Source organism: Alligator mississippiensis, chromosome 1 (assembly GCF_030867095.1).
Source record: "Alligator mississippiensis isolate rAllMis1 chromosome 1, rAllMis1, whole genome shotgun sequence".
NCBI lineage: Eukaryota > Metazoa > Chordata > Crocodylia > Alligatoridae > Alligator > Alligator mississippiensis.
In genome coordinates, this window is record NC_081824.1 from 44,934,985 (window position 1) to 44,950,532 (window position 15,548).

The 15,548-nt window shown below is 40.2% G+C and overlaps 1 protein-coding gene and 2 non-coding genes across 3 annotated transcripts in view; all 3 read right to left on the reverse strand.

The window, feature by feature from the left end:
• The window catches only part of CSMD1 (CUB and Sushi multiple domains 1), a 2,292,800-nt gene that overhangs the window by 926,201 nt on the left and 1,351,051 nt on the right, over nt 1-15,548 (reverse strand). Inside the window, exon 6 of the mRNA XM_019488443.2 lies at nt 14,344-14,456. Within this exon, the coding sequence (XP_019343988.2) occupies nt 14,344-14,456 (113 nt within the window). The remainder of the gene's footprint in view (nt 1-14,343; nt 14,457-15,548) is intronic.
• On the reverse strand, nt 9,756-9,862 carry LOC132248012 (U6 spliceosomal RNA). The gene has a single exon (XR_009459371.1). It is a non-coding gene; the product is annotated as a U6 spliceosomal RNA (small nuclear RNA).
• LOC132248008 (U6 spliceosomal RNA) lies at nt 9,900-10,003 on the reverse strand. The gene has a single exon (XR_009459367.1). It is a non-coding gene; the product is annotated as a U6 spliceosomal RNA (small nuclear RNA).

Consider the following 15,548-nt stretch of genomic DNA (forward strand, 5'->3'; position numbering starts at 1 on the left):
TGTAAGTGATTCAGGACACTAGGGCAACTTTCTTTTCTTTTTTTTTCTTTTTTTTGTTTTTTAACAATGACTATCATGGCCACCTGGGATAATCATTGCTATAGGGAGAGGCAGAGCTTGTAGGATTTTTTTCCCCAGTGACACTTGTAGAATCAGAAAGGTCAATTAACTGAAAACAAGACATTCTGTGGAAATGTGTAGGTGTGTAGCTTTCTACAAATACTCAAAAAAGAATATAGGCAAATTTCCATTAGAAACGTATCTACTTTCTTACAGCTCACCTATCTGACTAATAAACAGCCCAAAAACACATGGTTTGAAGAGAATCTCATCATCAAATGATCCTGGTCATTTCTAATTTTAAAAAATCCCCAATTTTTCAGCGATAGATAGATAGATAGATAGATAGATAGATAGATAGATAGATAGATAGATAGATAGATAGATAGATTAGTGGCATTTCATTTTAATCATGGAAAAATGTGGATTTGGGATTACTTTCTTTAATCTGAAAATTGGTTTTCTTTTTAAAATCAGAGAAAACCACAATCCCTGCTGATCATATAAACTGCCTTAGAGTTGGGGATTCCAAAGCTTCCAGACTCTTAGGACAGCAGTTGTCAGCTGCAGGGCTTCCTGCTCCAAGATTTGAATAGCATAGGACTTAGCTGGCTGGGAAGTATCACAGCCCAATGGTTTGAGGTCCTAGAATATTCTTAGATGTGTGACTATTATCTAGGGGCTGCATATACCCACTAGGGGTGTGCAAAGTGAGCCCTATTTGATTTGGATTCAGATTTGACCCGAATCACGAACAGCGATTTGATTAATTGCTTCAGATCACTGTCCCTGATTCAATTTGGTCTAATCCAAAGATTTAATCCTGATTCGGAGAATCAGTGATTTGGACGCAGACACACCTTTAAAAGTTTTTTCTACATACCTTGAGATAGCAGGCATGGCTGGTGAATGCTGTGATGCTGAGGTGCATGGAGCATCCCACAGGAGTGAGGGGGCCCCTCCACAGGCTCGGTAGTGAACTTGGAAGTGGACCAGAAGTACCACTTCCGGGTCTGTCAGGGAGCACATGGGGGGCCCCCCTGTGCCCTGCCAGCTCAGTTATCAGCCAGAGGGGGACTCTGGGTGCCCCCACAGACCCAGGAGGTACCAGTCGCCAAACCAAGGGATGAGGAGTGTGGGGGGCAGGGGTCAGTGCACTCCCTGGCAGACCCATACGTGGACCAGTAGTGCTTCTGGTCCACTTCCAGGTCTGCTGCCAAGCATGCTGGGAAGCCCCCGTGCTTCTGTGGAATGCTCCATGTGCCCCAGCATCACAGTACTCACAAGCCCCTGCTACCTAGAAGTATGTAGAAAAAACATTTAAAGCTGTGTCTATGTCCGAATCTCTGAATTGATTTGGAGGGTTCTGATTTGATTCAGAGAGATTAAAGGGTCCTCTGATTCACTTTGGATTAGGAGATTCAGACACCGAATCGGACCGAATCTCCACCGAATTGAATCATGGACTGAAGCTTTGTACAGCCGAATACCCAGCAACTGCTGATTGTCAAGGACCATATCACTTTATCTCAGTCAGCACCTACTCTATGCTGGGGATTACATTCTGTTTTGTGTCTGTTTCCTAAACAAAAGTTTTATGGAATTTCTGTTGGAAAATTTCCATCAGAACTAAATATTGAGGTTTTCTGCACATTTATAGCAGCATACCAAGTAGCGTGGGCAATGAGAGACTGAACAAAAGTCAAAGAATGAGCAGCTCCTTCCACACAACCATCAACTTAGTGCTAATGATGTTGATACAGCTGTTCTGACTTCTTTGCAATAAAGACACTTCTCTTGACAAAGTACATTGGAAAGAGGAGAGTATTTCCTCCATTTGTAGCATCCTGCTGGCTCCTGAACAGATTGCCACCCTTCATCAATCCACTCTTGTACCTTCTCATCATCACCATCAATCATGGGTTCCCATAGTAGTGTGCTCATCTATGATGATTACACATTAACTGATACTTCAGAGGACTCCTCTCCAGATTTAACACAGCCTCCCTGCCTGCAACCAAACTATGTCAAGTACTTTGCTGGTTGTCTAGTCCTTACTCCACAGTTGTTAAAATTATATTTGAATTTCTGGGCTCCAGATATCTGAGTATTGTGACCAACACTGAAGCTTGATGCTAGTCTCTTCCCCATGTGTTGGTGAGCTCTTACCTTCATGATAATGACAGCTCTTCAAAGAACATTTTTTTAGTTTGGTGACTAAGACCATTTCTGCTCCTGACAGAAATTGTGTTTATCCCAGTACAGAAAAAAAAGACAAATGATCTTTCTCAAGGACTGTGTTGCCCTTGTGAAATTGTATAAAGTTATGATAATAATGTGAAACATATAGAATGTCAAATATTGGGGAAAAAAGAAACAGCTCCAGAGTTATGCAATTGACAGGAACAATCAGGTCAATAGCCTTGGCTAGTGCTAGCCTCAAAAAAATAGGTTAAAACACCTTAATTACAGTTTTAAAATAATGGTAACTGTGCACAACGACTGGCTCAGAAACAGCACTCTTGCCTACATAGAAACCATTCAAATGGTTTCTGCTACCCTTCCTAAATATGTGGGGTAGATTAGTTTAATAAAGAGAACATCATTACATTAAAGCAAAGTGAGAGGATCCAACATGGCTCACACTGAAACACAAAACTATACTATCCTTTTATTATTATTATTATTACTAATGGAATGGGCAAATAACATTTTATTAAACTTTGACTTCATCATTACAATATTTTAATGAATTTTTTACTCACAAATTAAGCAATAAAAATAGATAAATCCAAGACAAGATGTTCATGAATAATTATTTTAATATGATAAGTATTAAGTTCTCAACCGAAGACTCAAAAGGAAAGATTTTTAGAGAATGGTTGGTAACAATATCTAAAAAAAGAAAAAGTCAGTTTGTATTACAGTATGTCAAATTGGGCACCTAAATTTGAAGCATCCAGACATCACCAGGCATATCAAGTATCTTATCATTAATGGAAGGAAGATTATTAACTTAATGAATAAATATTCTTTGAGAAATGATATGACATGATGTGAATGCTGATCCTACCACCTGCTGAAACAACTCTCCACAAAATACTTAACTGTATTCAGCTGATAACCAAGAACCTGAGGCTCAGTGAAAAAGGCAAATATAGACTGAATCAAATTAAAAGGGAGAAATACAAAACAGAAATAAAGAATTGGGATGCTTGTATCTTTTAATGAGTGCACTAGAAGGGTAATTTTAGCACTTCAGCCAAGATTAAAAAAAAGAAAAAAACAGCAAGAAAACAACACTTCCTAAATCTATCTTTAGGCACTTAAATGAGTAGTCTGTTTTTTAAATGGTGCTGAGCACACAACAGCTCCCACTGAAATCAGGAAAGACTCCTATTTTTAAAGGGGGAAAAAAGTCTTGGTTCTACACTCAGTTAGCCAACCTCAGGGTTTGGGAAACCTAACATTACAGTGTCACAGTAGGGAAGAGATTCCCAGTGTGAAAAGATTAACAATAAAAAGGGGGAGGGAAGTGTATGGAGAAGTAAAGAAGGGTGGATGTGCATGTAATAAAGACAGTGGCAATGCAGTCATTGATTCAGGCAAGAAACTAAATAGTACATTATTCAAGTCCACATGATAGGTGCCCTATGGTCTGAGTAACTTAGCTAATGAATTTACTAAGTGCTAGTAGTCATTTTTTAAAAGACACAAGTAGAATTAAAAAAGAAAAAAATGAAGTACCAATTTGTAAAATAGGAAAAGAGAGAGAGAGAGAAGGGTAATGTAGCTATTCAACACCTAGTAAATTAATTTTAATCTCAAGTGGTGAAAATATTAAAGAAAGTAGTATGGCAAAAAAATGAAAGCACATTGTAGATAGTGGAAGCAGAAATAATCTACCCCATTATCATAAAATGGTAGGGAGAATTATAAAATGAACGAATCAATCTTTTTCTGCTTCTAATACCTAAGGTTCTAGTGCTTAATTATCAGTGTTGGCTACTAAATCTTAGAAGACAAATGTGAAAAATGACTAGATTTAGTTAAAAATGTGATATACTGGTTTCTGATAACTTAATTGAAAGATTAATTCAAACTGCCTTGAATAGAAGTGCTCTGAATAATAATAACATTCTTTGTCATCTGCATCAAAACTGGATCTACATAGAAGTTAATAACAAGATAGCAATATATTAGTTTCAAGTCTCCTTTTTGTTACATGCAGCTTTTTCAAATCTTTGAGGAACAGTAGTTAAACATGTTAATTAGCATTGCAGATGGTTATAAACTTGATTTTCCCCACAAACAGAAGTAGAAACAGCAGCAGAAAAATAACAGAATGGAATCAAAGCCAGGTTTTTAGAGGTATTTGTGCATCTAAAAGCTGACAATCACTGGGTTTTTTAAATCACCTAACTCAGGGGCAGGCAATTATTTCAGCTGGAGGGCCACTTCACGAGTTTTGGTGAGCCGTCAAGGGCTGCAAAGGTGGCCCCGCCCCTTGACAGTTGCCCTGTTCCCTGGTTGCCATCTTGGTACTGTAAGTCCTGCCACCTAACCCCTGACCTTCATCACTGGAAGTCCCTGCCCTTGCCCTGGAATTACTCCTTTTGGGAAGGGGGTTTGCCATCTTGGAACCAAAAAAACCCAACAAATTATACACTAAAAATCTGACATGTACAATAACACATTAAAATTTTTATTTTTAAAAGATTTTTTTGTCCTGATTTAGGTGTGTTTGCATCATGCATATACAGTTGATTGCATAATAGCTTAAAATGAAATCTTACTCTTGTATATTGTGGGGGGTGTGGAAGGATGTGGGGGGTTTGGGGCTTAGGGGGGTATGAGCATATGTGGGGTGTGGAGGAGGGTGTCAGGGTATGTGTGGGTATGGGGGGCTTCTAGGGTGTGTGGGGGTGGGTGCATGTGTGTGGTGGGGTGTGGATGGGTAGTAGTGAGTGGGGCTTCCATCAGAGACCCACAGGTGTGTGGGGGGTGCATGTGGAGAGAGGTGTGGGGTGTGCTATTTGTGGGGTGCATGATTCTGTGTGGGGGAGGGTGTAGTTATGGTGGGGTATGCATGGGAACCCCCCCCCCCCCATATTCATTGTTTAACTACAGGATTATCTATTTCTTAAAGTCTGAATTATTCAAGGTAGTCAAAAAGACTAGGGAGAGAATTTCTGGGGTGTAATGTTCAAAAAATGTAATAATTCTTTGAACCTCTCTCTCCTCTATGGGCATGCATGTATGCTTTGTGGTACTGCAGACCCACAAATGCAGGCACTGCAGACCCACAAACCACACATGCGGGCATTCCCTGCACTGCTAATTTGCAGTGCAGGGGGAGGAAGACAGTTTGATACTAGGAAATCCTGGTGTCAAAAAAATCTATGCTAGGAAAAAGCACGGTGGTGCACATGGCAGCAGTGTGCACCATCCAATACCAGAGCCTGGATGGCTAGAGCCATGCTATGGCTGCTGGCCAGGCTTTCTGCTGCAATATTGCTTCTGCTGGAGCCACAGGGGTCCCCAGAACCCCAGGTAAGGCTTCTGGAGTCAGCACAGGTGCTGGCCTCAGTCTCTGTTAGCCTACCCAGGGCAACTTGCCAGAGCGCACACACACGGGTGTTTTCTGGGGAAAAGTAGCAGTAGCACAACCATGTGCCACTACTGTTTGTCCCTGGGGAAAGCACATGTGTGCACTCATCTGGGTATGTCCTAACTGACCAGATAATACAGTATTTCAATCAAAACCCTCTAAAGTTGAATAATACACTAAGTGGTATAACTCTTTAGCCTTTCTTTTAAAATAAAATAAATACATAAAAATGCAACAGTTCCTTTCGCTTCTAAATTAAAACTTGCATTTTGATGTACATTCATCACTTTTAAAAATAAAAGGTAACTCCAGAGTGTCTTCATGTTCTAAATAAGACAACACGCAGACTTTTAAGCATGTCAATGACCAGAAAGATAGTAAGTTGGTTGGGGGGGAATGAATTCACTAGTATAAACAATTCCAAGAGAGAAAGAATAGAAGAATAGTAACATATATGTACTACCTTATATTACAGTGAAAAATATTGGTACAGTTGATCTGTGGATGTTGTAGACATGTGGCTGCATACACACACTATCTTAGCATTTAGCTAAATCTTGCCACCTTCCATCATTGGTATAGGAAGGGGGGAAGTGAGTTTTGAGCCTACTCCATGTATGTGTGGAGACATGTTCATCTTCTCTCTGTAGTACTCAAGGAACCACAATAAGACTTGATCAGTTAAGATGCCAAATCATGTATCAAGAAAAAATAATCTTAACTTAGCAACTATCAAGGATTTATTGGCACACTTGGCATAATATAAAAATATATTGTGAGAAAAAGGGTGGATTTTCAGAGAGCAGAACCTGTGTAATAGATATGCATTTCCTGTGATATTAAATGTACATTTCTCCAGGGCCTTTTTGTATGCCAACCTGGGTGAGTCAATGTGAGGTGTTGTTGGAACAAGGGAGAGAAATCTATTGCCCTTTTTCCACAAGAGATGAAGATTATAAAATGGTCTCTGGTGTGAAATCCTAATCATGCTCAAACTATTGAGGATTTTGTGGGGTGAGAATTTTACCCCCAGAGAGATTTCACATATTGTGCCATGTTCCAGGGTGAGAAGACCATGGATTCTCCCTCATGCCCTAACTCTGGCCCAGCCTTTTATTAACCAGTCTGAGTACCAACAGTGGTAATGAGCAAAGTATTTTTTCGAAGTTCCCACACAAGCATATTTTGTAGGAAAAAGGATAATGCAGCCTCTCTCATTATCATATTTGTTGTCACCAGGCATAAACTAACTATCAAAGCATGAAGATGCAGTTGGTTTGGAATTTTTCAACTGAACAGTTTTCCATCCAAATGTTTGCTCAGATTCAGAATAGGTTTCCTGGTCAAAATGAGAGAATGGTAAACCAATATCCCAACTCTGAATATCTAGTGGTGCAATAAGCACACTTAGCTGAGATATGTGAGAACCACATTCGAGTCTTGCTTGGTTATGAGCAAATATTTGAATTTAACTCCCTCTAATAAAATTATGCATATCACAAACACTGATACATTTTTTTCTCATAAATAGTAGGTCACAAAAAATAGGGTTTGGCATAAGCCCATTAAGTTTATACTTTGTTATTATATGATTGTTCTCCCACAAAAGGGATAGATACCATATCTATTCATAACCCTGGGGCAAATTTACCAGAATGTTTACAGGTGAAGAGAAATCAGTCTAGATTACCAAAATTGCACTGATTTAGTGTGGGGGGACCATACCCTCCCCTCACAAGCTGTGCCAAAGAAGCTGTTTGTGTATCCAATTGAATATTAACTGGGCAAGAGAAGTGAGAGGATGACCATGCAGCTCAAGGTTAAGGTAGTCTTCCAAAAGGTGGGATGCACAGAGGGTTAAAGATGGACCCCCCATTTATCAGTTCGTATACTGACCTGGGGTCTCTACAGACATTCAAAAAGCCTGAGCCTGAATTGTTTCAACCTTCGCAGGTTAGTTTAACCTGGCTAGGCTGAAGTGGTTTCCAACCATACAGACAATGCCTCTGGACTGAGGAAATTCAGGCACATGTCTGCAGTGGCTCAGGCTGGAAGCTGGGGGGCACTAGAGCAGCCCTCCCTACCCTTCCATAGTGTTGAGCTGGCAGGGAAGGGGAGAGAGCATGGCCAGGCTCCAGCAGGCCTCTGATTAGTGAGGGGTGTGAACCCCCACCCTTCCTGCAGTCCCAGGCTTTTCCTCGCTTGCTGCTGAACGGTCAGAAGTGTTGCCAGCCTTCAGCCCTGGGCTAGCACTCTGAGGTGGAATACAGTGCATGCGTCCGTTGATGACATGGTGCTTTTCACTGTCCCTTCCTGCTTCTGTATACAGTCTGCAACAAACTGATAGGAGAGCAAGCTGGGCGGAGGGGGGAGCTGATAACAGTGTTTATCACTCTTATCTCAGTGTTTATTGCCCCATTAAGAAAACAGACAGATGTTCCCAGCTATCTGTTGATTCAGCATGGACATAGCACGTGGTCTGCTAGCTAATACACAGATACCTTCAATGCAAAGTAGAGGGGAGGGAGGAATTCCTGCTTATCAGGGAGTGGTGAGGGGGAGCAAACAGCTCTTAAACAGATTTTCTAAGGAAGGACATTAAGCTACCTGTTGAATAGCTCCAAAAAGCCTGTTTGCCTCTGTCGTCTCCCACAGCAGGGACTATAGCCAGCATGTGGTCTGCTACCTAATGTTGAGGTGTCTGAGGGACAGGGGAATGCCTGCTTAGAGTGGGGGGGAGGGGGGGTGGCGCAGAAGCCAGGCAGATGCCTGCAGAGACTGCCGAATTCCAGCGAGGCAGCGGAGGGGAGGGGCCAGCCCTGCTGTGAAGCACAGAGCCCCACCCAGCCAGAAAGCATGCCAAGATACTGGGGGAGTCTGGTTTATCTTAAACCAGCCAGGGGTCTTGGACAGATATTGCATAAACCGCTTGGAGCCAAATCAGTTAAGTCTGATGCTACATTCAACCAGATTTATCTCAAACTGGTTTCAGCCATTTTCAAACAGGTTTATGTGCACTGAACATCTGGTCTGTTACACATTTAATCCATTTTCTGATCACTTAAACTGGTTTATGTGTAATATCCAACCCTGGTGTTGAAGTTACTTGTATTGTTACTGTCCTACTATACCTCCCTGTTCTTTCCCACCATTGTTTTTGTGAAGGAACAATTTAAGCAATCTCATATTTAGGTAGTCAGTTATGTAAAATAAGTGTGGTATTTGTGGTATGTTACCATTATTAAATGTTAAATAGGATTACTTTTCTTAGTGTAGAAATGTTACAAACTCAAACAAAGGCAAATTTAGTAGTACAGGAATTCTCAAGTGACCAATTTTAACCTGGAGCTGAAACTTGAGTCTCAAAAGCATAAGCAATGATAGGTACCATTTCATTTTCAATTAGCTTGAAGACTGTTATTTCTTGGAAACAATATTGAGTAAACCTAAAATCTTAAGATTAAATCTTTTGCTTGCAAAGATAGTCCAAAATAGCATTGCAACAATAGCACTTTAATCTCCTTTAATCAATCTTTCAACCATCTAAAACTGAATTAAGTCTGTACAGCTTAGTTTTTGATCAGGCTGCTTGTTTAGGTCCATTAAGTTTATAATTTGTTATTATATGCTTGTTCTCCCATAAAAGTGATTATAGTTCACTCTACAAAAAACTTGTTCAAAGTAGTACTAACATTTCAAAAGAAGACTGCTTACTAATTACATTTCAGTTTTGAGGCATATGGCATGTACCTTAGACAGACGTTTGCGTGTGTAAAAAACAAACCTTCACGTAGATTTTTGTAATATGTATTATGATACAATCCTTAAACACAGGCTGTGACAGTTTAGGGACTATCATATCCTTAAAGTGGTGGTTGTTTTGTTTTGATTTTTGTAAATACCAGTACAGTTGCATACTAACAAATCTGATCATCTACTTACTAGCACAACCCTGCATGTAGCAAAGTGATATGAGGGTCATCAACATCCATCAGCCACTGACTAGCTTTACCCAGAAAGGAAATGCAGACTACTGGTAGAAACAGTGGCTGCTTGCAGATGTTAAGAAAGAAAGAAAGAAAGAAAGAACGCTTCACGCTTCACGAATTTGCGTGTCATCCTTGCGCAGGGGCCATGCTAATCTTCTCTGTATCGTTCCAATTTAAGAAAGAAAGAAAGAAAGAAAGATTTGATTTGATTTCAGTCTCACATTGGAACAATTTTAGTAAGAAAGAAAGAACGCTTCACGAATTTGCGTGTCATCCTTGTACAGGGGCCATGCTAATCTTCTCTGTATCGTTCCAATTTTAAGAAAGAAAGAAAGAAATGTTGCTTTACTTGAAACTCAGCACACTCCCATGCTGTGCCCAGCACATGCCCAGACAAGGCAATGCATTAGTTGGGCCCAGCTCACCCAACATCTGTATAGATCAGACATTTTAGTAGGGATTTTTTGGTGCTTTTATCTAATAGCTGATTGAATCAGCTTTAGCTAAAAGCACCAAAAAGCCCCACTGAAGCACCCAATCTATACACATGCTGTGAAGCCAAGTCGAAGGAATGCATTGCTTCTTCCAGTAAAGCATTTTTTTTGGGGGGGGGGGTTGTTTGTTTTGTTTTTTTAATGTCTTCATGCACCCATTACCTGGTAGAGCTATTGGCATTCTTCAAAGGGTTTGAAACCACAGTTCCGCTCAAGAATTTTACCATGGAGAGTCCAAATATAGTAAGACGAAAAATGGTTATGGATACAATATAAAAGACATATTCTTTCCACAAAACAGAAGGAGAACGCTAAGCAGGAGCAGTGGGATGAGTAAAGGTCCTGGACTTCTGAAAGAGGTTGCCCAAAAACAAACAAGATGAGGAAACATACGGAGTTTCTTTAGTGCAGATGTGTGCTATTTGTGCTTAGAGCTGTAGCTCATGTGTTTTCTGTCAGTAAAGTGTGTATAATTAAGAAATCCGTTTAAAAGCTACTATGATATTTGCTTTAAGTATTAAGTAGGCTTTCGAAAGGGTTTAACTGTAAATAAAGAGTAGGGCAGGTCAATGCTGGTCTTGTGGCTGAAGGCAGCTGGGCCCATAATCAGTCAGGGATGTTATTCAGGGAGCCTTTACCCTAGAACACGTATGAACATCTGGTCTGAGAAATGGTTCAGTTTCTGTCAATGTGGAAAGATGTGGTATAGGCTGGATCTAATGCAACTGCCCACTATCCTACTGCAACAGGAAATTCAGCTAGAGCTGTAACATGATAATCTAAATTAAGTTTGCCCCCCTCTGCCTTTCCCTGAAGACACTTGCATTTGTTTTTTGCTTATATGATCCAAACAAGTATTCAGCCTGAGTTAGCTAGAATGAAAAAGCTCAGGTCAAATGGTTGAACTGTGGCAGTTATACACAGCTAAATAAAAGACCTTATAATGGAAAGCATTAGGCATTCTTAGTTACAGACATAACTGCAAGCTCTGCCTATAATAAAATATTTTAAAACTGTTACTTAGTGTAGTATAACAAATACAAAGACAACATGAAGAATTAGTACAGCTGTTTGATTAACTGAATATTAAATAATACTGTGATTTAAGTCTATATTTAGTGGTGAATGAAAATTTTCTAGTGAATAACACTTAACTTATATTAGTCTAACATAAGTATTCATTTACTTGCTGTTGACATATATTAATACATTCTGCATAGCTAAAATTCACTGAATTGAAATGTGTTCATACAAAATACAGCAATGATACATAAGCCTTTATGGTAAAAAACTTGGTACAAATTATGGTTTGTAACTGAAAAGGAGAATTTGCCATGTATTAAGCCATTTCATTTTGTCATTTGTGTGCACTTTTCCTTAAGAGTGACGTTTTATGCTGGTATCCAAACAAAATTTCAGGTGTATAGAGAGCATCACAAACCTTATAATCTCATTGGGCACATCCAGATAAGCGTGCATGTGTGGTTTGGGGCCCCTTAAAGTTGTTGAGGAGCTGCACACAGCACACGTGCACTCATTCACTGCACTGCTAATTTGTAGGAAACTGAGGGAACTATCTGTTTGTGGAAAAACTGCCACTAAAAAAACCCAGCATGGCACATGCAGCAGCACTGTGAGCCACCAGAAGCAGCAGCTGCCAGAAACGGCAGCAGCATCTCCAGAAACAGCAGCTTGGCACTGCTGTTATCCACGGAGGTCCCCAGGACCCCAGGTAGGGTTGATGGGGCCAGCACAGCCTCCCACCTGGGTAATTTTGCCCCACTCTGGAGCATGTCTGCAAGGGTATGCTCTGGAATAAAAAGCAGTGGCACATATTTGTGCATGTGCACATGCATACTTATTGGGGCGTGCCCATTTAGGCTTTCCTTCATAATGTAATTCCATCGTGTAAAATTGTAATGTATATAATTTATAATTCTTCTAGATACCCCCCCCCCCCATATATATATGTTACCTCATTATTCTGCCAGAACCCCACCCTGACTGTTCTATAGATACTTAATTTCCTGGTGGGTGGGCAGAATGATTCTGCCTTACAACTACTGAAAAACAGGATCAAGGATAGAATGCTATATGCATGGTGCACTTCAGTTCTCAGGTACCAGCAGCAGCATCACTGCAATCTCAATAAACTACATAAACTCTAAGTACCTAATTTTTACCAAAGCCATTTTTAAAGTGCCTGGGAACTATTATTTGCATTTTTCAGTTAAAGAAAAAGAAATACAGCATATGTTTATAATCATTTTAAAGGTACACTCACAATAAATATTGTTTCAAGTAAGTTCAGCTGGTTTTATTTTTCATACAGCATATAGTCATTAGAAGACTGCACACAACATAGTGTATTTGAAACTCACAAATGGATGTTGATCCTACTGTGGAATGTAAAAATGTTCCATAAGCTATTAAAGAGTTTAATCATTGTAGGAAGCTGAGGGAACTATCTGTGGAAAAACGGAGTAACAAATGGCTTGTGTAACAAAGGGCTTGAGGTTCCTATTTCATCTGTATTCATGACTCACAGGATAGTCTTTTGTTTTCTTTCCAATTTAATTACTAAGCCATTGATTTTGAGTGATGATTTATCAAGTACAAAAATCAATAAAGATCCCATTTTAGAAAAATTCCATTTTGATGAATATCCAGTTGGACATAAACAAAAAGTGACAGTTGCATTGACACCCTCTTCTTTTCTAATACAGGTGCATATGCAGATCTGTTCAGAACTCTGAATGTGCTTTATATTAGGTTGGGGTGGGATTAAAATGCTGAATAATGAATATAGCCTGCAGGACAGAGCTTGATTTTGAGCAGTGGAGGAGAACATTTAGAGTAGAGCAGTCAGTGTTCAGAGTAGCTTTTTGCAAGTTGCATTCTACTCACGTTTTTAAAGCAAGGAACTAAAATAACTCAATTTATGAAGAAAGGGAAAACTCATGTAAGAACATAAGAACTGTCATGTACTGGATCAGACCATCAGTCTATTTTGCCCAGTACCCTCTGTCATCTCCCTCCCCTCCGCCCCGCTCCCCCACACTGTTTCTTTCTCACTTGAAGCCTCCAACATTTAAAATCTAGTGAGTTCTAATTCAGAGGCTGTCCCTAACTCCAATAGTCAATAGCTACTGATGCCTTTTTCCTCCAGTAATTTCTCCAGTCCCTTTTTGAAGCTGAACTGTCAGCTTCCACAACATCTGATGCCACACTTTAATTACACACTGACCACATCCACATGAGACAGACTGTGCAGTACCATTGTGTGGCACAAAGCATGACACAATGCTACTGTGCAGAAATAACAAGCTAACGCATAGTCAGCATCACCAAAAAAACATTTGGGGATGCTACTGCACAGTAACTCTGGTTACAACACAGTCATTTAGTATTCGTGTATGCAAGTACTAAATGACTATACAGTAACAACTGCTCAATCAGCATCTTGTGTAGACGTTGCCACTTCGTAAAAAAGAACTTTTTTGTTAGTTTTAAAGTTACTAACTATGGATGCATCCAGATGAGTGCGCCTTTGAGATGCCACGAAGTGCACATGCACGCTTGTCTGGACACACCCTATTAGTTTAAATTTTGTGACCCCTAGTTCTTCTATGAGAGACAGTAAATAATAAATGCTTGTTTACTTTCTCTTTGACATTTAGTATTTTGTAAACCCTTATCATGTCCCTGCTTGAATGTCTGTTTTATAACCTGAATAGGACTAGCCTTTTTAGTCTCTTCTCATATGGAAACTCCTCCATACCTCTAATTATCCTTGTTGCCCTCCTCTGTACCTTCTCTAGTTCTTCTATATCCTTTTTAAAGGTATGGGGACCAGAACTGGGCACAGTATTCAAGGTCTGAACATGTCTTGGATATATAAGGTGCATAATGATACTAAGAGAGCCTTAGAGATTTGTTTTATGTGAAATGTTACTACTTTGGAGTAAGCAGAATAAAATGTCCACCTTCCCCACCCTCCATCCCACCAAAAAAAGGTATTTTATTATACGGTGTTAGCAGCTGCTACTCCGTTCAAGTGCAGCAGAATAGATGGCAACCATTTACTGAAAATATTTGCGGTATCTAAACATAAATTTCCAATGCAATCACTTCTATTCACACCTAGGGAAAAAGGAATTTTAGGTGCCACACACTGTGTATTTCTTACCTTGGAACTGGGCATTAAATCCTTTTCGTCGGTGGTTACTGTCTGATGTGAAATGGAGTCGTAACCAGTTCTTACTGCTGATAACCGGAGAAGGCAGATTCATGCCAGTCAACCTGGGGGGAAAAAAGGAATCTCACTGAAGAAAGAGTACACCAAAAACTGTTATTTAGACTTAAGTAAAACAGAAGGCCAAGGTAAAGAGAAAATACATTACTACAGCATGCAAAATGTCTCTGACAACTGTAATGCATTAGCATCTAATATAAATCTGTGAATAGTTTACTAGCTGTTTATCCTGAAGAAGGTTTTGCACTACAGCTAGTCATTCAAATGTTCAACTCATTTCTTCACAGTACTTTATTGTGAATAGAAAAGAGAACAGATATGTAATTGTTTGTTTTTAGTAGGTAACCTATTGACAGAGGACTTAGCAAATATGATAATGAAAAAACTTCAAAAAGAATAAAAAGAGTTCATATTTATCTTAAAATAGAAGACAGAGTATCCTATCCTCCGAGAAAATTATTGACTACATTCAATACAGACTAATAACAACAACAAATATATTTTAGAAGAAAAAGATGAATAATTCATCACAAAAATCTCCTTTACAAGGACAACCGGCAAGCAAAAAAAAACCACTTATTGTTAGAGCTGTGCAAAGCTTCAGGTGGTGATTCAATTTGGTTGAGATTCAGCCCGATTCGGTGGCCAAATCTGAATTGAATCAGAGGACCAATTTAAAGGTCCAAATTGATTTAAATATCTCCAAATCTTTGGCAAAGATTTGGAGAGCTTTGATGATTTAGCCAGTCCCCGGTGGCTACAGCAGGGAGCTGCAGCCACTCCGAACTGGTAAGTACTAAGGGGCAGGGAAGGGGGTGCTGGGGGAAGTGACCATGGGGGGGACCCCTGCCAGCTTCCACAACCTCCATACTCCCCCAGCCCCCCCCCCCCGGCCCCCACCCACTCCCCCAGGCCCACCATGGCTGTCCCTGCCTGCCCCAGCTCAGTACTTTAAAAAAAGCTCTGGTGCTCACCAGGTGCTGCTGGGTATCGGGCAATCCCCACTGCCTTATGCTGAATAGGAGGCTCTGCATGAGCCCCCTCAACCCTCCCCCTGCTCCCCAGGCCTGCACATGGCTGCCCCACCTGCCGGGGCTCTGGCCTTTTAAGAAAAAAAAAAAGCCGAGAAAAGCCATAGG